We start from the raw sequence: 27,714 nt of genomic DNA, 5'->3' as shown, positions 1-27,714 counted from the left end.
GGTAATAAAAATTTAGGTGTGGATTTCAAGGTAGTGTAATTAGAAGTTAATCTGAAGTAGAGAAGGAGCAGCACGGTGGGAGTTATAGCCTGAAAGCAGCTTAAGGCTCCATTTTAACCAGTGTGATGTGTGAAGACCTGAGACAACTTTGCTAACATGCATTTAATAGTGAAGCTAGCTTAGTTGGCATTCACAATACCTTGGATTCATAGACTTCATTTTGTTATTGATAAAAAATATGAATGAAAAGTGATATAATTTTGACATTTTTTGATTTTGATTTTTCAATTTCTTACTAGGCCTGCCTGATACTGTTTTTGTAATTTTTCCAGAATTTTCAGACAAACACATAGTTTCCCAAAGTCAATGCAGTGAGCAGGACCAGCCATTTCATCTGTTCCTGGGCTTTTTAAGTGAAATACTACAATGTGGTATAGTGGTATTGATTGACTGCTTTATCCTGGCTCTCCTGTCTTACAGCACAAAGCCATTGCTTTTGGCATTGAATAGTGAATGATGACAGGATGCTGTGACACAGGTCTGCAAGCAAGTTGAATTCAATGTTGCACATTGATTGGAACGCCCTCACACTGCTTATGATTCATTTCATTGTGTTCTTTGTCCAAATTGTACATTGGAAACTGTATTGTGGCCTGTAGCACAGTGCAATGAATCAATTGACCCGTGAGGTGTATGTATGTGTTCACGGGAAATCAAATCAGCACCGCTCTTTATGGTTTGTGTGCGTGTGTGTGCGTGTGCATGTGTTTGTTTGGGTTTCTTGTATGAAACAGGGTAATCATTGCACCAGCTGGTGGACAGATCAAGTATTAAATAAATTTGGCCTAGGTCGTACGAGAAAAATATGTTTGTTTGTCTGTATTTGTAATTACTCTATTCTCCCACAGCTTCTGTTTTTCAACAGATGTGGTCATAGAGCATTGCTTCCTCTGCTGTCTCCTGTGTCCCCTACAGTCACTTGTTTGGGAAGTTTAGAATGTGGCCCAGACGTGTCAGAAGAATCCTGCCCCCAGCTATGGAGAAAACTTCTGAGCAGGTCTGAGATACTGCTGGGTTGTGCTGGGATAAAGAGCATGTGCAGCAATCAAAGACCTAGTGGCAGGGTGTGACAGGTGGCCACAGGATCACTGAGATAAAGAGTGAAAGGATACTAAAATGGACAGAGAGATACCCACAGAGTGAGAGAAACTGATGATGTCACGCGAACCCCAAGTTGAACTCACTGGGACCCTGGCTTAGAGGCCGACTCCATTGTCCTTGTTGGGATTTAGTGGGGCTGCTAGAGTGGCTGCCTTTATATTCTATTTTGCTTGCTAGTAGCTAACCAGTTAGCTACAGCCTTTTCTGGAGAATATGCAACAGTTAAACAATTTACAGAACCTGTGGACTGATTATGAACCAGATAAAGGGAGTAAGCTGCTAAAATTAGATGATAAAGAGGTAATAAAGAATTCAAGTTGTGAGTTTTATTATAGACTAATGGTGACAACCCCCTTGTAATTTTCAGAAGTGTGTCTTCCATGACCAATTAAACACAATTTGTTCATACTCTCAGTTATTTAGCCGTCTAACCTATTGACTTGTACGTTTTTCAGGTCAGAAACATACCCAAGACTAAATCACTGGTGCTGAATCAAAACAGGGATTTGTATGTAAGTAAATATTTATGATTCATTAGCAATATAGTTTATTTTCATTTTCATTTAGTTCTGCGGTACTCTATTTACCAGATTTACTGAAGACTTGTGACTGCTTTTCCGACGCAAAAGCAGTTCCTACAAGTTTGCAATATCTACGTTGTATTTACCGAAAGGGTCAACATCACTACTGAGATGCATTTGCGGGGATTACGTCTCTCTGTGACTTTTATTGTGGTGAATAGTTAAAGTGTTCATGCATTTGCAATGTATACCTGGAGTAAACATGCTAAAACAGGGTGGGGATTATGTAAATTAGGCCAAGTTTACTAAAGCATGCATTAGTTGTGACCCCTCCTTACATGAGAATTTTTACATTTAAAACTTGGTCAGACAGTACCCAACCAATACAAACCATTGGCTTAGCTTCTTGGTGTCTGCATGTCTCCTCATATTTGTTTATTATTCAATTTCTTTATTTGGATGCAGCCAGTGTTGGGTAGTAATGAATTACATTAAATCTGGATTATGTATTCAAATGAGGTATAATATGCACAATCTTTTTAAAATATCATGATTACATTTTAGATTTACAGTGTACACACTCTAATATGCACATTCAAACACAAGCAAATCATGTGAACACGTTAGCACCACACACTACACATGCACACACATTCACATTCAAAGAAAAAAAATGAATCGGTCTTGTCAGAAACATACAAGTGAATGTATTTTGTAAACATATTTTCGAGAATATAGGCCTACTTGGCTAATGAAACTGGTCGGTCTAATCCAAAAGTAATCAGATTCAATTACACCTTTTGAGTTATTCAACAGAGTGTGTAATTAATTACTTTTTAGTCTTGTAATTTGTAATCAATGAGTAACAGAATACATTTTCCAAATAATCCACCCAACACTGGATATAACCATCTGTTTGCAAATGAATGAAAGGTTGTACTGTACTGCTTCTGAAACACTGGTCTGTGAAGAAAAATTGAAGACAAGGTCAGGCACTCTTAGGCAATAAACGTACTTTTAATAGAAGCATGTTTGCACTTTAGCCAACTTTATTCCACAGTCGAATTATATTATTACAACACTATATTATCATACACATAGCCTTAAACAAAGGCAATGTTTTGCACGGAGAAGATCAGGCTATTTACAAATTCGCAACCAGCCCTGGACCTTGTCGATAGCTTTGAGGCTATCACCGTCTCCGCCATGCCTTTTGCACAGGACGCATCGGTATATTTGCAACGTGATCGACATTAATTACACAGATAACGATGCTGTCCTTTGTGGCCAACAACAACAATAACAACAACAACAACAACAACAACAATAATAATAATAATAATAATAATAATAATAATAATAATTCGTCATACAGCATTACGCCTGCGCATGGTCCTCGATGTACAACTCATGAATGGAAATAGAGAACGTGCCTGCTTGTGATTAACAGTAGTGTCGTGGTGCTGTTTCAAACCATACTCCCGCAGCTCTTTATGGAAGGAGCGAGCTTGCAAAAAGAGCGTGTCTCACAGCACAATTTATCTCGATTCCGACGCGATCTTGAAGCTCGTGTAGAGAGAGCTGACCATTGTGCCTTCGTCGGGAATGGAATGTTTTAGCTTGGACTGATTCCTGCACAGTAACATCACCAGTCTCTTCGGCAGTTGCCCGCTGAATAGCAGGTAGATGCAGGGGTTGGCGCAACTGTTCAGACTGGCCAAAAGCATCAGGATGGTGAAAGTCGCGTCTAAATACAAATTAAACGATCAGTTAAGCAATTTAATCAAAGTTTCACAGTTTGTCCCTAATATTTTAATTAGCTTATACCTAATACAAAGACCATCTACTAATAGTAACCTAATAATAAAGTAATAATGTCATTTAAAAAATGGCCTACATATTTGCCGATAGTTCCTTTTTAATAAAATGTCACTTAAATTGGTCGAATAGCCTACTTCATGAATTGTCCGTTAAATTTAAGTTAGGATCATAGCATATGAAATAAAAACATAAATCATATCTTTACATGTTTAGTTTCTCTTGGCGCTTGAAGCTTTTTTCGGTGCACAATAACAGGTAAAATATCTTACTTTCAGTGGGTGCATTCGCGTCCCATACGGACCAGAGCTGAACCGTGAAGAACGGAGCCCAGCAGATTATGTACGCCAGCACAATCACCACGGTCATCTTCACGGTCTTTATTCTTGCTTTGGACACCCCCACCACGCTACTGGCCCTGGAAGCAGGTGCGTTGGTTACCGCGGATTCGACTTCCTGGTGTGTCTTGGTGTACAGGTTTATCTGTATGGCTCTGCAGATGCGCACCTGGCACACAATCAAAGTGAAAACGGGTAGTACAAAAATGACTAGTGTCGTCCATGTCACGTAGGTTTTTAGTCCCCAAGGCTTTATGAATTCAGCCCAGCAGTCAAACACACCAGGAGCGACTTGAACCCGGGAAAAGATGAAGATCTGAGGAATGCCCCCGACGAGCGATATAGCCCAAGCCACGCAAACAGGGATATTCAAGCGCGCTCGGCCTCTCTGGAACGTGACCATGGGGTTGCAGATGGCCTGATAGCGGTCAATAGTCATCACCACGATCATGTAGGTAGACGAGAACATGCCAACTATTTGCATATACTTCACAAACCGGCACAACAGGTCGGGTCCTATGAACCGGTCCGTGATGTCCCACATGAGCTGCGGACACACTTGGAAAAACGCAACCACCAAATCCGCCAAGCAGAGGTGAAAGACGAAGACGCGCATTCTGGAAAGCTGTTTCCTTCTCTTCCACAGTACAAACAAAAGCGCGGAGTTAAGGATGCCAGCACTAAAGAAAATAATGCCTAGAAGGGCTATTTCAACTTTCACCAGGTTGTGATCTCGAGGCTGGTCATCGTCAATCTCTGGAGTTACGTTACTGATATTTGGATTGAATGAAGTCATTTCTCCCAAGTTGTAGCAGCTTTCCCCGTTCTTTTTTTTCCTTTTAAATGTAAACAGGTTGTTTATCCTTTGGAGAAAAACGTTAGATGAGCTGTACAGATGTATTTCATGACAGCAGCATGACTTTTAACTTAACTTTCCGTGTACGTGTGTGCGCGCGCGCGCCAGAATTATGCAAAAAAGACCAGCAGAATTTACAGATTTGTGTATCCGACCTCTACAGAAGCAGGCTGTGCTCGAGAGAAAGGTTCTTCTCTAGACATCGGGCAGCTATTGCATGCTGGTTTATATTTCAGCAACACTGGAGCAGGGAGGAGCTATCCTTCAGCACCACACACTGAATACTACTTCATGCGCAAGTTCTTACTGTCATCAGCCGTCTTACATTTCCAAAGGTTGGGCAGAGCTTATCATACGATCAATCTACCTTTGTTTTATATAGCACATTTCATAGACTGTAATACAGCACAACGTGAGTCATGGATAATACAGATAACAAAAAAAAAATTAAAAGCATTAAAATGTATTTTTTTAAGGCAAGAAGTACAAAAAGAGAAGTAATACAATAAATAATATCAGTAAAACTAGACCAGTAAGAACTCAAGTAAAAGCAATGATAAAAAGGTATGTCTTGAGTTCCTTCTTAAAGCCATCCAAGGACTGAGCAGCCCTCAGACACTCTAGCAAACTAAGGCCGGGGCCCTAGACACTAAATGATGCCCTGCCAAAGATTTCTGTCTTGTATCTTGATGTAAACAAGAGATTATTGTCACAGGGTCTGAGTGCCGTGTTGGGGCACCTTAAAGCAAGTGAGATAGGTAGGGGGCTAGGCAATGAAGAGACATTTTTAAGAGAATTTTAATATCAATTCTAAAATGAACAGGTAACTGATGAAGACAGGAGTTGTGTGCTGTCATTCTGGTTTGATTTCTGATATAGGTAAAGACTTGTGGAGCAGCCCTTATAAAAATGCTTTAACATAGTATGTTTTAACTTCAAACCACTGAACCAAGTAAATAACTTGTCATGATCAAAATGTTATTACAGTGTATATTATGATTAACACCAAGTGTATAAAATTAGAGGATACAGCAGAAGCATTCCATATTTTTATTCCTGAAGTTTTCCCACAAGTGTGAGTGTGGCAAACCAGTACACTGTACATTTTTGAACAAGTGCATTATGATAACATAAAAAAGAAAACATTCTGAAGACTTGTTGTTGTGAAATCTCACATACACCCACATCCCCCTGAATCAAATATGTTTGGTGTAGGACTGTCTCTTCCTTTTCAAACCACCCCATTGTCTCTACACTAGATGCCAGACTTGCTGTATGCTTCAAAACCCACAACACTGTTTTGTTCACCACCCCTAAAATGTAATTTGATTGGAATTGAAAAAAGTTCATTGAAGCTACAAGAACCTAGAGAGACAACATTTGCTTCTTGCCTCAGCTTGGACAGCTGTGTGAACAATGGCTGCAATCTGGTGTAATGAATACTGTTAGGGACAATAAATAATCCTCCATATACACCCCTCAGGGTTCCCAAAGGTGGAAAAAAAAACTGGGTGAAGGCAGTCATAGGGCACAGAGGTGGGCCCAGGTTTCTGATCGCTTTCAGACATAGGGACTATGACCCCCTCTGGGTCCCCAGCTATGACCTGGTCACACTATTCAGTAGCTCGTCTTTGCCCATTTGGTAGTGGCTCTTCTTCCAGACGTCCCTCAGGTTCTGCAGAATGACGCCAATCTCCTTGCCGGAGGAGATGCCCATCTTCCTCAGGTCATGCCCACTGACAGGAAAGCGGGGGATGGCCCACCTCTGCAACTGCGCAAGCAGCCGCACCTCACCCTGGTACTTCAGCAGCTCACACATTTTACTCTGGACATCGGGCTCCCTTGACTGTGATGACAGATAAAGTATTACCGCTGTTAATAATAACAATAATAAGAAGAAGCAGACCGATGATGAAAGAAATAACTACTAATTCCTTTTTAATACATTTAAGCCCCCTGCTCATTTTGATATATTATATAAGCTCAGTAATGACTACTGTGAAAGTCACCTCATCCTAAGATGCAAGCATCTTCCCCCTCATTTCTAAGAGCAGGAAATCCCATTTGGGAGGTGGCTGGCTAGCAGGCATAGGACGGGTTAACAGCAACTGGCTTTGAAATAAAATGTAAAAAAAGAATGAAACACGATGCTGCTTACATCAATGATGAAATCTGTGAAGGGCTTGAGGCTGTCGGGCTCGTCCGCGGACTTGACAAGCTCCCGTCTGTGCTTCACCAGGAAGAGCCCCAGGTTCTTCTCCTCCCTGGAGATCTTCAGCCGCAGGTCCAACTTGTCCACTTCCGCCGAGCACCGGAACAGTGCCGACAGGAGCGTCATGGGCTTAGGTGACCAACCGCGTGACTGCTGCCACACCCGCGTCAGCTCTGCCACATTCCCCTCCACAGGTAATCCTGAAAGGCATGCCCAACATGGGACTTATACACTGGCTACATAGCAGTTTGAGCCATTTTACCACAAGCAGGTGGTGGGTGGGAGAGTGTCAAGGACAGGCTGCATACATTATACATGCATACCATATAGATTAAGCCAAGCATGCATTTTTCTTCATTTTTTATTCTTAGCGCTATTCACCATGAAATATTAAGGATACATCTCTAAGATGAAATCACATTCTAAATACTACAGGGCGGGATTCAATTTTATCAAACAGGGCAAAACTGTGATCGTGGCTGTGATTAATGCTACTGGTTCTGTAGTCCAAAGATGACATTGGCTCTGATTAAATTAATAAACAGCCAGATACAGATGAAAGTGATTTTATGCGATTATACTTTTTTTTAAGCTGAAAATCTGAGAAGAGGCAGAGTGGAGGACAGTGAACGCCTCGACGCCCTCGTTCTTGTCCTGCTCACCCATATACTGAGCCAGGCCCAGCTTGTACATGATCTCCACCAGATGCGCCGCGTGGTTTCCCGCCAGCGTCTTCTTCAGCTCCACCCAGATGCGCTCTCCAGAGATGGCGGCTAGCCCCTGGGCGTTCTCCCGGATGGCCTGCAGCGTCTCAGGCTCGTGTTCCCCGGCTTCTGCTGCCACCCTTCCGTAAAACCTGTGGAATGACAGGAACAAGAGATTTGTGTCAGCAAGATCCTGGTGGAGCTCAGTAGTGGACTGCAGTTTGGAAAGCAGCAGCTGTACACAGTTCAGTGGGGGCGTACACTAGAGTCTCCTCAATTTGCAGAAAAGACTGGTGATGGGAAGGCCCCATCAATGTGACTGGGCTTTTAAAATTAGGATTAAAGTAAAAACAGAATGTAATAAACAGTGCAAGAATACATGAAGTAAGCGTGTGCATGCATGTGTGCATATGTGTGCATGTGTGAAAGACCTGGGACAATAAATATTGCAGCAACTCCACTGCACACATAAAGAAACCATTGTTAGCTCACATATTTGGTCCAAAAAACATCCTGGTAATTAAACAGTACCATAATCTCCCTGTTATAATCAAGAAGTTACCTCAGCATTTTACCTGTGTTTTCCTTTTAATCTGGAATGCAAAGTGATCATATTTGAGATGTTTTTCAGCTTATACAGAAATCTACACAGTCCAGAATTCAGCAATTAAATGAACCAATTCCTACTTACCTGAAGTATCTTAGAATCCTCAAGTAGTCCTCCTGAATCCTCTGTTCCGCGCTGCCAACAAACCGGACCTTGCAATTCTTAAGGTCTTCATAGCCATTAAAGTAGTCATACAGGGTCCCATCTAAACCTAGTAAGGCAACACAAAAGCTCAGTCAAACACAAAAAGCTCTCATTTACCACTGCACATTGGAAATAATTCAAATGAATGTCGATGACTGACAATTGTTAAATATTTGAACTTGTAAATAATGCAATATACTTATTAATATGTATTATTTGTATAATTAAATAAATCGGTACATATGTTAAATTACCCAATTTAGTGTCAGGTAAATCGAGCCTTTTCACTATAAAAAAAGTGCTTTGAGATACTGAAAAGTGCCATACAAATTAAACCTACTAGTACAAAAAAAGATTTATACGTTAGGCATTATGAACAGGTAGAATACCAAAAAACATGGAGTTGATGGTGAGGTCCCTGCGCTCTGCGTCTTGCTTCCAGTCTGTGGTGAACTCCACCTCAGCGTGCCGTCCGTCTGTCTGTACGTCCACTCGCAGTGTAGTCACCTCAAAGTTCTCATTGTGTATCTACATTGACAAATAGATGTACTGATACGGATACAACTGAAACATGAAACATACAGAAAAATCCACAGCTTTGATGATCTTTTAGAGGGAAAAATGTAAGACAAGCAATAGCCACTTTAAATCTGATAAAGGGAAAACACCTATTGCCAAGCAGCAGCAATAGCTACATAAAATTTGTCTAAAGTCACAGTAACATTGTGAAAAGTTCTGATGGTAGCCAATAAAGGCACACTCATTTTGAAGACAGCTCCTCACCCGAGCAGTGATGGTCCCATGCGTCTCTCCTTTGTTATTGATCATCCGGACCCCCGCTGCCTGGAACATACGCTTCATCTCATCGGGTGTGGCCGTTGTGGCGAAATCCACGTCATCCGGCCGCTTCCCTGACAGGAGGTCCCGCACGGCGCCCCCTGCTATTCGCAGCTCAAAATGGTTCTTCTCAAAAAGCTCTGTGTTATCAGACACATCAGTCACAACAAAGACACAGAGCTGGTGTGAAACCGTTTAAGGTGTTCAGGGCTGCACAGATGGAAACGCCACTCTCAATGCAAGAGTTTGAGCCATTCAGGTCAGCACATTGTAGGACTTCCCCTGCAGTTAAACCAACCTGCTTTAAGTAAGACCTAGAATAGCTCAAACTGCTATGTACCAAGTGCCACTTCCATCCCTGTGTGAGAAAGAATTTTGTGTGTACATTCAAGATTTCCCTCACTCATACTTAAAAAAACCTGAAGTGCTTTATTAAACCCTTAATGGATCAATGCAGCACTTCAGGTTCAACTGATCACAGGAACCACTAGAGTAGGATGGGCTGAGGAATATCTTGCTGGCTGAAGGCCTCCTAGCTGTAGCCAATTATGCATCTTCCAAAAGTGCTTCCTGATACAGTCACAGTAGCTAGGACTAGGTTCAGTATCATGGGAATTGCAATAACGTGTAGTCCTTTAGTTAGCTATGCCATTCTAACAAAACTCTGTCCTAAAATTGTAAAGCATCCTAAAATCACAAAACATAACCCCTCTGTTTGCTTCAACTTCGACGCACGAAATGTACAAGTCATATCTGTGCTCCGTTATTAAGTAGTTTTTTCAAAATGTCACTTTTAAAGGCATTTTTAAAGCCTTTTCAGCAACATTTTTTATTGTGGGTATTGGGTTTTATTTTGGGTGTGTAAAGTGTGGATGACAACGTTTCACGTTGATTTGGCATGCTGGCTTCATTTAAGGAAAACATCCATACCTGCTATGCTATTCAGCCCATCGGTGAACAAAGACTGAAACTCTTTCGTTTTCAGCTGCATGGTAACGAAACTGCAGTTCCAAAGGAGATTAATTCTGCCAGTCACCCGTGGGTTCACAAATATGCGTCCCCACATCTGGTGGGGAGAACACAGTTAGACATACTGCTCCCGAACATTTGGATTAGCTTGCAATAAAACCAGACAGTGTAGGGAAGTGCATCATATCTCACAATAAACATAACTGCAACACAAAATCACCAAATATCAAGACGACACGTGGAAATGTGTCGAGACAACTGGTTTTCTGCTAGTTGCATTTCCAGTAAACCTGACAGGTTAGCTAATCGGACATCTGATTATCTTTCCAATAGTTTTCTCTTACAGGTTTATTCGCGATTTCAGTAGCTAGTACCATCGTGCAAAACGTGTCATGCTCCAAACGACCGTAACTGGATGGCAGTAAAAAGTTTCTAGTTTACTATAAATAATCACACTTCATCTCGCTAGCATTATTACATATTTGCAACAAGGCTGTGAGTGCTACAATTACAATGTACAAACCTGTAATAAAATGGTTTGATTCTGTCTTTAGCTGGACAGCGACATAGCAAATGTCTTAACATTTCCCTAGTCAACTGATGTTAACAGAGGGGATTCTGGGACATTTAGTTTTTATTCTTAAAATAGCGAGAAAGAATGAGACATGCAAGCAAGCTAGCCAATACAGTTCAGTGAAGCTATCCAATAAAATGACATTTTGATATGGCTAGGCGGGATCTGGAGATAAAAAAGAAAATGACGCAATAATAAATAGCCGAAACCGGAAACAGTCACAGCCCATGGTTCCAAGGGAAATTTGTCGAGCGATAAACAAACAAGAATCAAGTGTTTGGACCAGAATGTCTTGCGTTGTAATTTCAAGAAAAAAGCCATATGTCTAAGTATTCAGCTTTAGTGAACACGTAACGTTAGCTGCAATTTCTATAAACGGTACTTTTAAATCCACAGTACGTTTTATTTATCCGCGGTTTAACTTAGTTTACAGAGAGTTCAGACGCCATGCCCCAGGACGCCCCGGATCAAGCTGGTCAGCTTCTACCTCTGATTAGATCGCTGATCAGCAGGATACCGTCGCATGTTGTATTTTGCAACAGAAGCCCCCGAGAAATTAATCTGATTTGGATTAATTTTAAAGGGGAGCCGCAGTCTTATGGCACGTTACAGCCAGGCGCTTGGCGAAGAATGGCGACTTTCGTGGGTAAGTGTAGCCAAGATGTTCATGACGAAATGCTTGCTCGTCAACATGCTTTACGAAACCACGAAGCCCTGATTCATCTCCTGTTCTATTGAAGGTCACCCGTGGTTGTTCCGAGACGCAGAGATGGACGAACCTATGTTGGTGAATGGCAAGGAAGTATTTCTTCCGAAAGCCATGGAAAATGCCCAAGTTGTGCTGGTGAACATCACGTTGCCAGGTAACGTTGTTGATCCTCTTCAGCTTGCTATCCCCATTATTGCGTTTTACTACAAAGTGAGATTTACATCGAACACGTCAAATGGATCCGGTGCAGTGAACAGGATGCTGTCCAGATTACTTAACGGTCTGGGCAGATGCGATGCAGATTCGTTCACGAAAAATGTGACCACGTTGATACTCAGTTCCAATAGGGGAGCCTGTATACCAGCTCTCTTGAAACACGAATTTGATCCGAACCGGAGGAAAGGCTCAGTAAATAGGATGTGCCATCAAGTACTGTTTAAGGTCTTATATTAAATAACTAATTGTCGATGCAACAATACGTTGATAAAACGTATAGTTTCCATGAGGTACCCATTGCCGATAAGTGAGTTTTAGTGGAAAAACATTGTGGGAACGCCTGTGCGTATTTTGGGCGAAGTCTATAATTGTCCATATTTTAATGGCATAAGACTCTCGTCAGCATCTCTGTAAGTTGTCACCTTGAAGTTTTGCCCTGTACTTTACATCAAACCACCCCAGTTGGCACCAGAAAGAAAATTCACTGTTTTGCATCAATGAATGTATGACTTTTATTGTCATGCTTGTGTATAGCTTCCATGGGTACTACAAAGGTGTTATCTAAATACATTTTCTCTATTATTACTTGTTGTGCCTTAAAGTCTCCTATCCATGTAAACTGGCATTATAATTCTTGCCAAATGTAAGATGAGTTTTGAGTGAGTGGCTCCTCTGCTCCCTGTGCATCTTAGTGTTCAGCCTGAAGGAACGGGCGTTACAAGTGGTGCGACGCCTTGTGAATCCAGCGGACTACAGGAAGCTGGAGATCGCCCGGTGTCTCCATGATGACCTGGAGGACCACCCCAGCGTGCTAAAGGATTTGAGGCGGCTCACGCGCAAGGTGGAGCAGCGGCTTCGGGAGGAGAGGGAAGCACAGCAGACTTAAATCTGGACCAAAACACGGAAGATATCCATATACAGATTTCTATCAACACTCAAGATCCAGCTGTGTAAAACAAACTGCTGCTGATCCAAAGCTTAAGGACACCTAAGGCCAGCTGCTCAGAAAGAAGTGGCTACTACGACAGAGGTGTGATGGAAAACATGAAACGGCATTACAAAAGCTGAAGAGTAGATTTCTCTTTTTCCAGGAGGTTAAAAACAGGTCTTGCTTCTTTTTTGAATAACATAACAATGAATAACATATTTGAAATGAAACCATTTATTATTTAGCCAGCCACAGATTATTTTAATGTGAAATAGCATTGTTTATATTTACACTTTGTCCATGTATGGAGCATTTTTGGCAATAAGGTTAGCTGCCTCTTCTCAGGGTTCTCACTGTCCTTGAAAATATGTTAATCATAGCAAGTTATGGAAAAGCAATGGAAAGTGCTAAAATACTGCTCTTAAAAATGGGAGCATTGCTCAGATATAAAAATATACAGAGCATGACATGTATCCACCTTCATTGGCTTGTACATTAATTCTGCTACCAAACATCAGTCACTAGAGAATGAAGTTTGTAATAATGTAAAGTAATTGGCTGATAATGTGTATCTATCTTGCAAAGTAGGCTTGATGTTTGCAGCTAAAAAGTAATTGTAAAATCATCCATTCACTCTTAAAACCTCATAGTCGTGGAAAATATACATCTGCTTTGAGTGGGAACCTTGCTAACTCGCTATTCCCCTTGCTATTGCCTTCAAATTTGCAAGTTCTTTCCAGATCTTGTGCAGACAATCAATGGATATTAAGTCAACTGGGTTGTTAATAAGCCAATGACTGCTGTAAAATGTATGGTGTGTGGGAGCATGGCCCCTGACCTTTTGAAGGAACCCCCCCTACACACACATACACGATCCACTTTGAACAGCAAAGCTGTTGGATGACAGAAATCAAGTTGCCCAACCTCATGTAAAATGAAAGCTATGCTGCTCCCTGTGTTCATTGGGTAATTACCCTCAATATTCTTTCTTAAATGAGTGCAGTAGTAGGTAATGCACATAAGTGTTGTACATATGTAAATAAAAAGAGACCTGTAGAGAATATATTCTTCATTTTTAAAGAAGATGAATAAATACATATAGCATTAAAATACATCAACATCAGAAAAATAGAAAACATGGAACACTGACAACATGGACAAATAAGCAAAGGTTTCATGAGGATTGGCCAGGTAGTTGGTAAGTTATGGCTATTTTTGTGTTTGGCCATGACTTTTTGACATGTTTATGAATCAAGAACATCAAAACTCAGCTTTTTGTCCAACTTTGGTGTGGCCTCTGGGATTTTTGAGCACACCAGTGCTCACTTTCTTAGTGATGTTCCAAACAGTTGGTTGTGGTTAGCCTAAGGTTCGGTCTATGTCTCTGATTGTTTTTTTATTCCCTTATTTCTGAGCCTCATAGGTTCCTTGACTTTCATTGGCACAACTCTGGTCTTCATGTTGACAAATGGCATTAACAGACCCCAAAGGCAATCAGAAGGCCTGAATCAAAACTAGATACTGAAAGCTCACTTATGCCTATACTATGGATGCAATGTGAAACACCAGGCATTTGTCCCAAACTTTATGACACTGAAATGGGGGGGCTGTTTATAAAAAGTGCTGTAATTTCTACATGTTGAATCCAAACTGTATGTAAAATACTCTTAAATAAAAGCTGAGAATGTGCACTTTAATAATGTTGTTATATAATTATATAATGTAAATAGAAGTTATTAATTGGGGCAGTTGCATGGGCTCCTTTAAGCATGTACACAGGAAGCATGTACATGACACATAATCATCTGTTCTGTTCTTTCTGCTTCAAACCTAGATTAATATATATCTCAACTAGTGCTTCATACCAACTTGTGTATGTAGTCTCTACATTCTGCAGGCATGTACCGCATCACAACATATAGAGATTGACTTGCTAATAGATCAGTTTCTCCTCATGTTCATCAGTATTCATCTGTTCAACTGAAGGATATCCTTTACTGTGTGAAATAATATTGCCTATTCTCAACCAGTACCTGAATCTCCATAACTTAATTCAACATGAGAGAAAGAAGATGAGTAAAATGTGGCTGACGTAACACAGAGACCGAGTGATCTTGGCATGTTCCTTTTATATTTGAAAAAGATTAGGCTCTGCAGTCAATTTCCAGGACCTAATGGATCATTTTGATTTAATTCAAATAAATGTAAGAGGGAGAATAATGGATTTTAAATCTTGTAAACAAAGTCATCAGTAAATTATCCTACATGACAATAGCCTATGGACAGCCAGGGTTTAAGATCATTCTTGAATAACCAAATTTGGTTTGAACGAATGTAATTGTAAAAGTGGCTCCTTGCTCTGAAGGGGTCTGGATTGTGTCAGACTGATTTTACAAGGCCTGTAGCTGTGTATGCAATGTCCTGCACATGGCTTTTAAGTCTGCTGGCTGATGGAACATGGAGAAATTATTGTTATTTCTGTGGTGAGATACATTCATGAAATAGGCTAGTTCTCAAGCCATGTTTATGCCTGCCAGTTAGTTATTTTTTAAGTAGTAAATATTTGCCCATTTCTCTATCTTTCAAGATCCTTCCAATCCTTTTGTCTGCACTTGCAAACTGACCTGTTTACTTGAAACAAATTTTAAACTGGGTTCAAGTCTTAAGACATGATAATTGCAAAACAGTAGTTTTTTGGTTTGTTAACCTGTGAGGTAACCATCTTTTAGGCCAAAATAGCTTGGTACTTGCTGGAGTTCATAATTTCATTGACCTTAACGAGGGCCCCAGGACATCAAAGGTCCTCCGCCGTATTACACCATAGGTATGATGTTCTTTTCAAGGAACCTAAAAGCTCAGTTTTGGTCTCATCTGACCATAATATTCAATTCCACTTGAATTTTCAATTCTGTTTAAAAAAACTGCTGATGTTTATTTTTATTGACTGCTCAATAGATGCTTTTTCTTTACATTACATTCATTTAGCAGACACTCTTATCTAGAGCAACTTACGCAACTTTTTACATATTTAAATTGCATACGTTTGTACAACTAGATATGTATACTGAAGCAATGCAGTTTAAGTACCTTGCTTAACGCAGTGTCCTCAGGAATCAAACCTGATACCAGAAACTGTTTTCCTGGCAACATTTCAAAGTGTTATATGCAATAGTGGTGTGTGTGGAAATGTGTTAATGAAAGGACAATTGAAGAGGGGAGGCGGCGTATTTAAGTGGGGTTTACAGGGGTACAGTTTCTATGCTGGTCTCATTTGCTCCACACTCCACAACAGTAGGTGGCGGTAATGCACCTTCACGCATGTACGAAGACCCAAATTAACGCCATCGAAGAAGAAGAAGAAAAATGGCAGAAATGTTTTAGCTGGAAATTACTGTTGTATGTTTCTCACACATCTTCAAAATGGATAAAAGGAAAAAGCAATATGATGTAACAGCTGCATCCGTGAGTTTTTTATTCTAACTTTATTGCTACATAGCTTATTTAATGGATCAATAAATAAAGCATTTTATGAGCCTGTTAAGCATGCTATTTGCCTAACTATGCTAGCTAGCGAATGTAACTTGTTTCTAGCTAATATAATCTTGTTTTGATCCAAAGCTGGTTGATCTCAAAGCTGAACTCTACAGAAAGCAAGAGCAGTTCAAGCAAGAAAAATTAGCTTCTGACGCTGGGGTTCCTGCGAAACCAAAGTCTAAATTCAAGGTACGTAACATATCCCAGTGACTAGTGAACGTTGCGTAACGTTGATTATTTCACCTAACTTATCTGTCATTTGAATAGTACAACAATTAGCTAGCGTACTAGTTAGCCGGCTACAATTCCGTGTTCGGCCTGCGAGTGGGCAGGCTTGCTTCATGGTGGTGTGCTGGTGGTCTATGGTTGAGCCCTACAGAAGCCGAACGTATGGGAGAAGCAGAATGAGGGCGTGTCGGCCCGGTCACAGAAGGATGTAGAAGAGGCAAAAGAAGAGGAAAATACCCTTGACAACTCGAGGTGTGTAGTTACATATTGACCATTAACGTGGTGTTGGCCAGATGTCTGCCAGTTAACTCGGATTCGGAGATTGTGTAGAAATTACGACCCATTACTATTAAGCTGCCAAACCATCCATAGTGCAAACTGGGTGTTGAGCTGTGTGCCATCGGTATGACCATGACTATTATTTTATTAATTTTTTTCATTTTGGGTTTGCATGTTGACTTTTTCGTTGCAGACGTAAGCTTGAAGAGAAAGCCAAGCTGTATGAGCAGATGACTAAAGGAGATTTCCCAGGTATCATGTTCGCTGTCTGGTAATAGTGTTATGTTGACGTGAAAATATCATGTTTAGAGTGTCCACTCAAATTAGAGAGAAAGTATAATGAGATTTGCAACTTAATCTGTTGTCATGTAGTTGCTATATTTTCAGCCCTTTCAGACCTTCTGTAATTTCGTTTTTTGTGAGTGACACACATCTAGTCCAGTTACTGTAAGTGTTTATGGGAGGGGAGGTTTTATAACAATTCCTCCCAAAGAAAATTATACACTTTACCTCAACCTCCTGATTTTTAAGTAGCCTAAACAATGGGGTTTCAATGGTGGAGGAATCTCTGTCTTAATGCTTTTGGGGGTATTTGTTTTTTTCTTTCATAATAGTTTGATGTATTTGATTTCTATTGTTTTTGTCAGATGAGGAATCAGACAGCCTGTACCTGGTGGATTTCACACAGAAGATCATAGACCAGAAGAGGGAGCTGCAGGCCCAGAGTGAGAGACCAGGAGTAGCAAGGGAGGGTGGGGAGGGTTCTGAAGAGCTGACACCCATCCCTCCCCCCCAGAACCCTGATGAGGAATGGTGTGTGTATTTGCGCAACAAGAGTTTATTTGAATGTCACCCTGTTGCCTTCTAGCCTGCAGGCTCTCTCACTCTCTCTTGACGTTTCGCTTGTGTCCCCTCAGGGTGGATTACGTGGATGCCCTGGGACGCTCGCGTAGGTGCATGAAGAAGGATCTGCCACAGTTTCAGAAGATGGACCTGGACCTTCATGGCAAGAGGTGATGAGAGAAAGCTGGCCAAATTGCAGAGGATACTCCATCCACATGTCTCCAGTCATTATACTTCACACACTATTAGCTTGGTTCTGGTGCAGGAAGAGAAGGTAATGAAAAACAGCAGTTATTTATGTGTCATGTTGTCAGCCATGTATGAGGCTGCCTGGCTAAATAAGCAAGGCCTGATCCATGGCTAGTTTGATGATGCTGTGTTTTGTTACAAACTCTGTGACGGTCCTCAGCATGCCCAGTTACGGGTATCTTCGGTTGCCTGATATCAGTCCGGTTTCTAGGAGATGGTCAATGGCTTCCACTACTGCATGCATCTCCTGAAAAGGGTTGCCAGGCAATGGTGTGCATCTCCACGTCAGCGCATATCCCAACGGGGCCGTGACTTCCTCATCGACAGCTGTAGGGGAGACTGAAACAAACACAGCAGCACCCAAAGCAAAACACAGCAGGGGAGAAAACAAAACCCTGGGATATACCATTTTATTGACCCTCCCTGACACAGTCCTAGCAAATTAGAACAGCTTACTGCAGTAAAGTCAGCAGTCAGCTTATGGAGTTGAATGATACTAGTCATTATCTGGGATGAATGTGTTATGCCTGCTTTCTATACAGGAGTGAACCCGGTGGGAAAACTCTGCTGTCGGAGGACATGCGCAGAGAACTGCAGCGGCAGGAGTGGGAGAGGGAGGAAGAGGAGGCGATGAAGAGGCCAGTGGGGCCACTGCACTATGAGGACATCCGAGACAAAGGTGAGAGGAGGAGGGAGGCAGAAGTTGTAATGTCGGATGTTCATTGGCCTGAATTGTGTATTATGATCAAGGTAGGATGGTTTATGCTGTCACATTGTTGCACAAAGTTCATTTTCTAGTCTGGTAGCCTTTAAACACGGTGATGTACAAAGCTGGTGTTTTTGAGTTCTATCAGCTGAACAAGGGCGCATAGCTCAAAATGGGGAAAAAAGAGTAAAATGAAAAAAATGACGGTAAGTTTCTTACTGGTATATGATAGTATGTTTTCCACACTAAGAGTTGTTAATTTATTGAATAGCTTGCAAGGTTAGTTGGCAGAGGCTGAGACCTTGGGGTGTTCAGGAATCGGCAGCGACGAGCCTTGATGTGCTGAATAGCCTCCGCGGCTTATGATGATCTCAACATGTGTGCCTCAGTTTTGACTTATGGAGTTGTGAATGTGCCTCAGTGTGTCTCAGGAGTCTTATGAAGTTGTGAATGTGCCTCAGTGTGTCTCAGTTGTGTCTTATGGAGTTGTGAATGTGCCTCAGTGTGTCTCAGGTGTCTTATGGAGTTGTGAATGTGCCTCAGTGTGTCTTAGGTGTCTTATGAAGTTGTGAATGTGCCTCAGTGTGTCTCAGTTGTGTCTTATGGAGTTGTGAATGTGCCTCAGTGTGTCTCAGGTGTCTTATGGAGTTGTGAATGTGCCTCAGTGTGTCTTAGGTGTCTTATGGAGTTGTGAATGTGCCTCAGTGTGTCTCAGGTGTCTTATGGAGTTGTGAATGTGCCTCAGTGTGTCTCAGGTGTCTTATGGAGTTGTGAATGTGCCTCAGTGTGTCTCAGGTGTCTTAGGTGTCTTATGGAGTTGTGAATGTGCCTCAGTGTGTCTTAGGTGTCTTATGGAGTTGTGAATGTGCCTCAGTGTGTCTTAGGTGTCTTATGGAGTTGTGAATGTGCCTCAGTGTGTCTTAGGTGTCTTATGGAGTTGTGAATGTGCCTCAATGTGTCTCAGGTGTCGTATGGAGTTGTGAATGTGTCTCAGGTGTCTTATGGAGTTGTGAATGGGCCTCAGTGTGTCTCAGGTGTCGTATGGAGTTGTGAATGTGCCTCAGTGTGTCTCAGTTGTGTCTTATGGAGTTGTGAATGTGCCTCAGTGTGTCTCAGGTGTCTTATGGAGTTGTGAATGTGTCTCAGGTGTCTTATGGAGTTGTGAATGTGCCTCAGTGTGTCTCAGGTGTCATATGGAGTTGTGAATGTGCCTCAGTGTGTCTCAGGTGTCTTATGGAGTTGTGAATGTGCCTCAGTGTGTCTCAGGTGTGATATGGAGTTGTGAATGTGCCTCAGTGTGTCTCAGGTGTCTTATGGAGTTGTGAATGTGCCTCAGTGTGTCTCAGGTGTCTTATGGAGTTGTGAATGTGCCTCAGTGTGTCTCAGGTGTCTTATGGAGTTGTGAATGTGCCTCAGTGTGTCTCAGGTGTCTTATGGAGTTGTGAATGTGCCTCAGTGTGTCTCAGGTGGCTGTTGTGTCGGTGCTCTGAATGGGCCTCTCTGTGTGGGTTTCAGAGGCTCGGGACCTGGGCGTGGGCTACTTTGCCTTCGCTCAAGATGAAGCGCTGCGTAAGAAGCAGCGGGACACGCTGGACATGCTCAGAGACCAGGTGAGTCGCTCGCTCAGCCGGAGAGAGGGCGTGCTCGCGTGCGGGACGTGGGTGGGGTGGTGCCCTGTGCAGGTGAGAGGTAAGGTCCAGGTGCTCAACACACTGTTGTGATGGCTCCTTACAGACAACCGACCAGCGCAGCAAAAGAGACAAGCTGAAGGAGAAGAGGAAGGCCCTCCTGCAGGCCAGGCTGAACAAGGTGCGGCAGAGGAAGATGAAGGGCGCCAAGTTGGATGGGACAGAGGAAGAGCTGGCAGCTGAGGGGAACCAAGGTGAGCCTGGCTTTTAGAAGCACCCACATTCTGCTATTCAGACAAGGGCTGCAGTGGCAAAAATGATTGTTAGAGGTGGTTGCAGTCCATGCTATCCAGCCACCTGTACTGTGGGCACATTTGGTCTTTCTCTCCTCATTAACTCAAAGTGTGTTAAGAACTAAAGGAAGGGTTAAAACTCGCATAAACACATGGAAATCCAGCATGGGTGTGTGAGGGTGTTGTGTTCAGATCAGAGACAGTTCTTGATTTCTGTTGTTCCGTGACAGGGGAGGAAGAGGAGGAGGACATGGTCGGGCCCTTGCCAGCGGCAGAAGAACCTCCTGCAGCTCCCGCTCTGAAGAAGGTGGTGGTGGAGGTCCAGGAAAGGAGGGACACAAGGCCGGGCGTACCACATGTCCGAGAGTGGGACAGGGGCAAAGGTAATTTCCAGAGACATGGGCAATGCCAGATGTCTCGCCTCTCAGAACAGCTTTTCTCATTCTCTGTGCATTTTATTTTCCTCTAAATTCACTATTCCGTTTGTTCATTGCCTTCACCAGAATAAACTGGTTTTGGATTCTATGACTTGCATATTTTATCACTAGAGGGAATCTAAGGGGCAGTGGTTCTACAGTCTGTAGCGGCATTGTTTTAGATCTTATGTGTTCACAAGAAAATCTATGGGATCTCTTTTCACCCAAGTAGAATTGTGCCAATGCAGTGCTGTGTTCTGACTACAGCATTGCTTCCTGTTTCAGAGTTCCTTCTCGGCAATTGGACCAGCAAGCGACGGGATGAGCGGGAGGCGGAGTTTGCCCCTCCTTCTGCATACTTCTCCGATGACAGGAGGCCGAGTCACAGTCAGGGGACGGAGGGGGGCAAACACAAACTCGCCTTCCGCTGGTCGGGGGCGCAGGCCCGGGAGGGCGGGGCTACATCCTGGCGGACCGGCTCAGAGCAGTCCCAGCAGCCAGCACAGAGTCAGCAGTCAGACCAGCCTCAGGCCGCTCCCCAGCCACACAGCCTGGACGACCTGCTGTCTTTCTACAAACACACCACCTGACTGTCACACTTCCCAGAGAATTGTGGGATATTTTCTGAGAAGGCATAGGGAGTCAGTCTGCCTCCTACACAGTAACAAAGATGCCCTGGGACAGACAGACACAGTCCCTATGTTATCAGGCACCTGACCTCTGAAGCCAGTAAGGCATTTTCCAGGGCCCAGAATATTAGTAATGGTGTGGGCCAGTATGGGACACTAGGCCAGGAGTGTGTGATGTAGTGTTTCAATTCATTTCATACTCAGGAAAGATTTACAAAACCATCTTTTTGAAAGAAAGGAATTTCCTGATTCCTGACCTGTTGGTGTTTTCAGAAGGTCTGTGTTGTGTATTAAATTTCATTTTGACAATAATGGCTTTTGTTGAATTCTCATTGGTGAGAATTTGATTATTGAAGCTCCTGTTTGCTTTGCTTTCATTGTGTTGTTGTTGCTTTGCATCCCTTCACACGAGCATAAAGATTAGCTTGAGTAACACACTGGATATTGCATTTGGCCTGCATTTTTGCAACAGATGAAGTGGTTAATGAACCCAGAAAGCTTTGTGCATACATACAGTGCATTCCATGCTCTGCTGTGTACTTCATTTTCCCTTTGATTGAAATTAGGGGCTCTGTTTTTCACGCGAGACTGTTCATTGCAAAATTTCAATAACTGTGCTTACACAGATTTTCCTGTAGAGGGCAGAGTGAACGCTCATAACACTGAGTGAACTGTCTCCAGTTGATGTCTCTTTCAAGAATGCCCTGAACCCCATCTGTATGTATCTGAGATGTAATTGCAGTATATAAAAGAAAGCCAAGAAATCCTTGTCCTCTAATGTTTTCTAAAGCAGCCACTGATTGTCAAGTTGATGTTTCATGTCCCTCCTTCATTTTAATTTTACTAAAGAAAGAGCCATTTTCTCATTTGGTTCATCATTCCCCCTGTAATTATGAGTGGTCGGGTGACTACGTTTTGATGAGATTACAGCCCCTGTGTGTGATAGTGGTTTAATAATGAGGAGATGGTGAATGTGGCTCTACTGATAATGGCCCAGTACCTCACAGGAAACAGCACTAAAAGATGTGCAATTAGATATAAAAGCAGTTAAGAGTTCCTCTGCAGAGATGGGGAAAATGACCCAAAAGACACGTCTTTCTATTCACCAGACATTTCTGCCAAATTGGAATTGATCTTGATGTTTCTCCTTGAGTGGAATGACATTTGCTGTTCTGCTCTTCAAAAAAGCTGAAGCGTGACATTACACTGTGGCGTACTGCCTTTGTTCTGGTTGTTTATGTAGATTTAAAATGGTTGCTTGGATGCGTGTTGTGGGACAAGGTGAAGGTGCCCCAGGCATTAATGAAAACTTTAGCATTACTGCATAATGAAGGCGAAAAGTAGGCGTGTACAGCCAAGTCTTATGCGGAGCCTGGCTGTGCTTTCCTTAGTTTTTAACCGCAGTGAAACTCCATTGTTACTCTTCTGTTTCCCCCCCCTGTCCTGTGTGCTGGTGTTTGCGTGAATGCGTGAGTGCGTATGTGCGTCTTAAGTACGTATGAGGGTGCAGTCACGCATGTATGTGCTGTTAAGTGTGACTGTGTGTGCTTGTATGTCTAAACAGATGAAAATGTGTGCATGTGAGCCTTCGTGTTTATCTGTGTCTTTTGTGTTGCTCTTGTTTGAGTGTTTCTGAATTGCAGGTTGATGGGATGATCCATAGAACCATGATGCATTTTAAACCCATTTCCTAGTGCCCTTGCCTGTGCCATCTGAAAAGCAATGGAGTCATTTTTCTGTCTTGTGCTCAATGTCTAGCTGAACTCTTCCCTTTGGCTAATTTTAAAGTCATCGTTGATTTTAACTTGAAAATGTCATTATTAAAAAAATATTAATTTGTTACAAGCTAAATTACCAATCATTTTCATCCCTGAATGCCCTTTAACCCTCTCAGTGCTTTTTTAATGAGTCAGAATGATATGCTTCATCATTTTGGGGGGAAATGTGCTGTAGATCAGGTACCTTAATAGACATGAATGTGAGCACAGTTGTGTCATTAATTCCTTTGTCCACCCCCACCCATATTAATTGCAATTTGCAGCTATCCAAGTCCTCAAAGGTCTAAGGTCACCAGAAGCTGAATAAATGGATGCAATTACAGAAACCCTAGGAATAATCTGCCAACTAATTACATGCTGATAGAATTAAAGAATTTTAATTTTTGGTATATCAGCATATGTGCGTGTGCGCTCCTGTGTGTGTGTCTGTGTGTGAGTGTGTGTGTGTGCGCTCCTGTGTGTGTGCTGGGACAGGGAATAAGAAACACATTTTCGGCTGCTTAATGAGAATTTGGTCTCCTGTGACAGCTGATGATAACTGATGACTAATATTCATGCTATCCCACCTCGTTTAACCTTCACGCTCAGCTGGCCCTCGTCGACCGTTCTCTTCCTCCTTCCCATCCTCTTTGCTGTGCCTAAATGTGTGAGAGTCTATAGAGAAGTCCATAGGCACAGGTACATGTGAGCTCCTAGTCTTTTGGAGTGCACTAGCCATTATTTGTGTATTGCATTTAACATTTGATGGATATGTTTACTGTGGATGTGTCTAAGTGGAGACTGCCTGCAGTCACCTCACTGAGGCACAGATGACAGTATAACTTCATATTTGTGTGAAAATGGCTTTTGTGTGGCAGCCCAGGTCTGGGGGTTCCAGCTCTGTCTCATTGGGCTTATTTTATTACGTGGGGTTAAGTGGAGGTGAGTTTCTGTTCAGGGAGGCCTGTGGCTTTGAAGACAAAGGTGCAGAGAGAGTCAGGGCGCTAAGGGGACAGTTCTGATAATCTTATAAACATTGTAGCATTATGGCCAGCGTTGTTTGGCCAACTGTTACTAAACGGAGAGGTCTTTCGTGCATGAGATCGATTTTGAAGAAGGCTCGACATCCTTGTGAAAGCATCATTGCTGGAGGTGTAACCATTCATAAGGAGAAGCTTGCTGCTTTGGAAAGCATAAATCCTTTCGGCTATTTGCTCTTAAACTAGATTTGAGAGAGAATGCTCCGTGCAGGCAGCAGTTGCTGCTACAATGGCTTTAAGGCAGTATTGGTGCTTGGTGAAAAGTCTGGGGTTCCTGCACATGTACATCATGTAACAGGTAGTTGTGTATGAACGTCATGGTGGCGTCAGATGTTGATAGAACAATGAGCTCAAATTAGCTTCAATATTTCAAGACTGATTATCATGAACCCATCTGTGAAAAAGCCACTACTGGGAATGCTGCATCCAAAGTAGATCATGTTTGTCCATGCATATGTGCTGTGTTCTTCCTGCTGCAGGGAGGGTGGGTCATTGGTGGCGATGAAGGGCGGGGCCTTAGTGTACTTCCTGAAGGGGCAGAGGGCTTGTATGGTGACCCTGTCACATGTTTTTTCCCCTCTTCAGGTGACCTGAACCTAAACCTCTTTTTGTTCTGTGGCATTTGCAGGGCAGGGAACACAGCTGTGTGGGCTGTGCTTGAGGAATGGCTCTTGGTGTGTGCGTGCGTGTGTACAGTGAAGTGCAAAAGTATTGGGACAGTGACACAATTATTGTTGTTTTGGCTCTGTATTCCAGCACATTGGATTTAAAATACAACAATTGAATATAAGGTTAAAGTGCAGACTGTCTGCTTTAATTTTATGTATGTTTTACAGCCATATCAGCTGATCTTTGTATGAGTCAAAGTCCTTTTAAAACATAGACTAAACCTTTTCCTCATGTCTGTATGCTTTATTTATTGAGATTCGCTGTTTGCTGTTTGCAGGGTGTCCGCGGGTCCTTAAAATGTCTTAAAAAGTCTTAAATTTAACTTCCTGATACCTGCAGACACCCTGTGTTTGGTGGAGCAGGCTGTTTATGTCAACAAGCAGGTGTACTAAAGATGTAATGAAGCGGTTACTGTGTGTGTGTGTGTATATATATATATATATATACACACACATATATATACATATATATTTACATATCGGCATGATTGTGCACATGGATCTGTGTGCGCATACATGTTTGTATGTGTGTATCCATATGTCCATGTGTGTGCATGTGTATTTGTTTGTGAGCATGTGTCTGTGCATGTGTGTATGCGATGTAATGCACATACTTGTGTTGGTATACGTGTGTGTAATGTAATTTTACAGTTTCACCTCCAAAAAGCCAGGTCAGAGAGAAGATAATGTCACTTTCAAGGACAGAGCAGAATTGCTCCTATTGGCTGTAGCAGAAGACTCCTCCCACTCTCTTCACTGTGTTAAAGAATGGAATTTTCCTCTCTGATTAGTTGACCACTCACTCCTCAGATTACACTTCCTGTTTCCTGTCTTCCTAAGAGTGCTTCCATCTCATGGATCGTTTTTCACACCACTGCTCCTCCTGGGAGGTACAGGCCGTCCTGTCCATTTAGCCTCACTATGTCCTCATTGAACTCTCCTCACACTTCCTGAGAATTTTCAGCATCCTCTGCTATATCTACAAATGGGTACCTGAGTTTCCTGAGCCCCTGTGTTTGTCACTTGTGGAATGAAAATAAGTCATTTGGACTCTTTGATACATGTACTAAATTGCTCCTGTTTTACTTCTCTCAAGTCAGCTTTATTAAGTTTGTGCTTTGAACTTAGTAAAATGGATTCCATCTAGTAAAGTAAAATATTAAAGATTTTCCTCATTACATTTCTGAAGACTATTGTTTAGTATATCCCTCTATTCTGTAAATCCGTACGCTTTTTTATCAGGTCATCTCTTATGTCAATTGCATGCACTTTTGTTAGAATTGTTTAAACAAAATTATGTGATTATTGCTGAAATAAAATGGAATTGTGGAATTGATCGATTCATAACCGGCTGACAGTAAGCTTTTTATGTTTATGAAGGACTGCAGGATAGTCAATACTAAAAGTGTTAAAAAGTAATCATCTAGCTGAATTTCATGTTACATTGATATAATGTTGAGCTTCACAAGCCTGCTCTACTGTCCTGAACTGATGTCTGGCCTCACTACTCCCCCCTTTCTAAAACTCTGGAGCATGCTTTATCTAACCAACTCTGCCACTTCCCTTCACAGAATAACCTTCTTGCTTCAGGGTTGGCCATTCCACGGAGATTGCCGTGCTCTCCATTAAGGTGGAGCGCTTCACCTAGCTAGTGTCTTCCCTCTCTTCTGTTGTAATCCTTCTGAATCTTTCTGCATCTTATAACAAAGTTGACATTCTCCTCCTCTACACCGAACACTATGGGGATCTCAGGCACAGCTCATAAGTGACGGAGTGTACCCACAGTGGGTAAGGAACTGGGCTTGTAATCGAAAGGTCACAGGTTCGATTCCCAGGTAGGACACTTCCGTTGTATGCTTGAGCAAGATACTTAACCGAAATTGCTTCAGTATATATCCAGCTGTATAAATGAATGCAATGTAAAATGCTATGTAAAAGTTGTGTAAGTCGCTCTGGATAAGAGCGTCTGCTAAATGCCTGTAATGTAATGTAATGTAATGTAAGTGGGTAAATCCTACCTCTATGGATGCTCCTTTAGGGTGTTTGGGGATGGTGGCTTGTCAAGAACCCATAGTTGTCCTACGGGTAAAATGCACTTATGTTTTTCCACATACTGTCCACTTCTCAGCATCTCTTCAAGTGAGATTTGTTTTATCGATAAATAGTCATTGATCTAGTCTATGTTATGTGGCATTTTTCTATGATGAATAATTGATGCAATGAACAATATTGTAGATATAATGGGCTGGTGTTTTTATAACAGTGAGCCTATAAAGTAGGTATGTTATTAAGGAGACGTAAAAGAGAAGACAGGTAAACAAGTAGTAAGGTGTTGTACCTTACTTAATTTATATTTTAAAAAATCTGCTTTCAACTAATATATGAATGAATTTAAATGAAAAAAGATAAGTACAAACAGAGTACATCTGAGAATATAGTAATCTATCTGAAAATTGCACATTTTATAATGCATCACTTTAGAGCCAAATGGGTATAACTATAATTTTGTGAAATTATCATAGTATGTACTGATTTGAAAAGAATCTCATATGCCTTGTTGAACCTGACCCGTTTTCACTTGAACTTCTAGCTACTCTAGATTTGACATTTCTTCTTTATGTTTGGACCTGTATTTAACTGTGCTCTGGATCCAGTGTTTCATAGTCATAATGCACATTCACAGCAATTGCATTAGTCTGTGGGGCATACAAATAACCACACCTTCAGCAACCTCTTAGCTGAACAGTCACAGTAGGAGTCAGAATTAAAGCCATCACGGCACAGTTAGGGCAGCATCACGTGCCCGGTGATCCCTTTAGTGAGAGAAGGGTGCAGAAAGTGCTTCCGTTA

At 42.0% G+C, this 27,714-nt stretch overlaps 4 protein-coding genes across 4 annotated transcripts; 2 read left to right on the top strand and 2 right to left on the bottom strand.

Moving 5' to 3' along the window:
* Nucleotides 1–2,702: 2,702 nt before the first annotated feature.
* LOC135238450 (vasopressin V2 receptor-like) lies at nucleotides 2,703–4,725 on the bottom strand. The gene is made up of 2 exons (XM_064306351.1): nucleotides 3,773–4,725; nucleotides 2,703–3,429 (listed from the first exon to the last, which is right to left on the bottom strand). Exons 1-2 carry the CDS (start codon nucleotides 4,632–4,634, stop codon nucleotides 3,221–3,223), a joined length of 1,071 nt encoding a protein of 356 aa, XP_064162421.1. The 5' UTR covers nucleotides 4,635–4,725; the 3' UTR covers nucleotides 2,703–3,220.
* Nucleotides 4,726–5,730: 1,005 nt separating this feature from the next.
* On the bottom strand, nucleotides 5,731–10,836 carry trnt1 (tRNA nucleotidyl transferase, CCA-adding, 1). The gene is made up of 8 exons (XM_064306350.1): nucleotides 10,691–10,836; nucleotides 10,129–10,264; nucleotides 9,145–9,338; nucleotides 8,751–8,889; nucleotides 8,302–8,428; nucleotides 7,569–7,762; nucleotides 6,853–7,106; nucleotides 5,731–6,540 (listed from the first exon to the last, which is right to left on the bottom strand). The coding sequence occupies exons 2-8, from the start codon at nucleotides 10,262–10,264 to the stop codon at nucleotides 6,292–6,294; spliced, it is 1,293 nt and encodes a 430-aa protein (XP_064162420.1). The 5' UTR covers nucleotides 10,691–10,836; the 3' UTR covers nucleotides 5,731–6,291.
* A 106-nt stretch (nucleotides 10,837–10,942) lies between these two features.
* vhl (von Hippel-Lindau tumor suppressor) lies at nucleotides 10,943–14,339 on the top strand. Its single transcript, XM_064306352.1, has 3 exons — nucleotides 10,943–11,387; nucleotides 11,482–11,604; nucleotides 12,359–14,339. Exons 1-3 carry the CDS (start codon nucleotides 11,189–11,191, stop codon nucleotides 12,550–12,552), a joined length of 516 nt encoding a protein of 171 aa, XP_064162422.1. The 5' UTR covers nucleotides 10,943–11,188; the 3' UTR covers nucleotides 12,553–14,339.
* Nucleotides 14,340–15,858: 1,519 nt separating this feature from the next.
* ccdc174 (coiled-coil domain containing 174) lies at nucleotides 15,859–21,711 on the top strand. The gene is made up of 11 exons (XM_064305167.1): nucleotides 15,859–16,056; nucleotides 16,213–16,317; nucleotides 16,508–16,608; nucleotides 16,829–16,887; nucleotides 17,283–17,448; nucleotides 17,553–17,648; nucleotides 18,270–18,406; nucleotides 19,949–20,043; nucleotides 20,168–20,315; nucleotides 20,585–20,737; nucleotides 21,056–21,711. The coding sequence occupies exons 1-11, from the start codon at nucleotides 16,015–16,017 to the stop codon at nucleotides 21,358–21,360; spliced, it is 1,407 nt and encodes a 468-aa protein (XP_064161237.1). The 5' UTR covers nucleotides 15,859–16,014; the 3' UTR covers nucleotides 21,361–21,711.
* The last annotated feature ends 6,003 nt before the right edge of the window (nucleotides 21,712–27,714 follow it).

The sequence above is a fragment of the Anguilla rostrata genome, chromosome 13 (genome assembly GCF_018555375.3).
Source record: "Anguilla rostrata isolate EN2019 chromosome 13, ASM1855537v3, whole genome shotgun sequence".
Taxonomy (NCBI): Eukaryota; Metazoa; Chordata; class Actinopteri; order Anguilliformes; family Anguillidae; genus Anguilla; species Anguilla rostrata.
The sequence above is the reverse complement of the archived record's forward strand: the minus strand, read 5'-3'. Positions and strand labels throughout refer to the sequence as shown.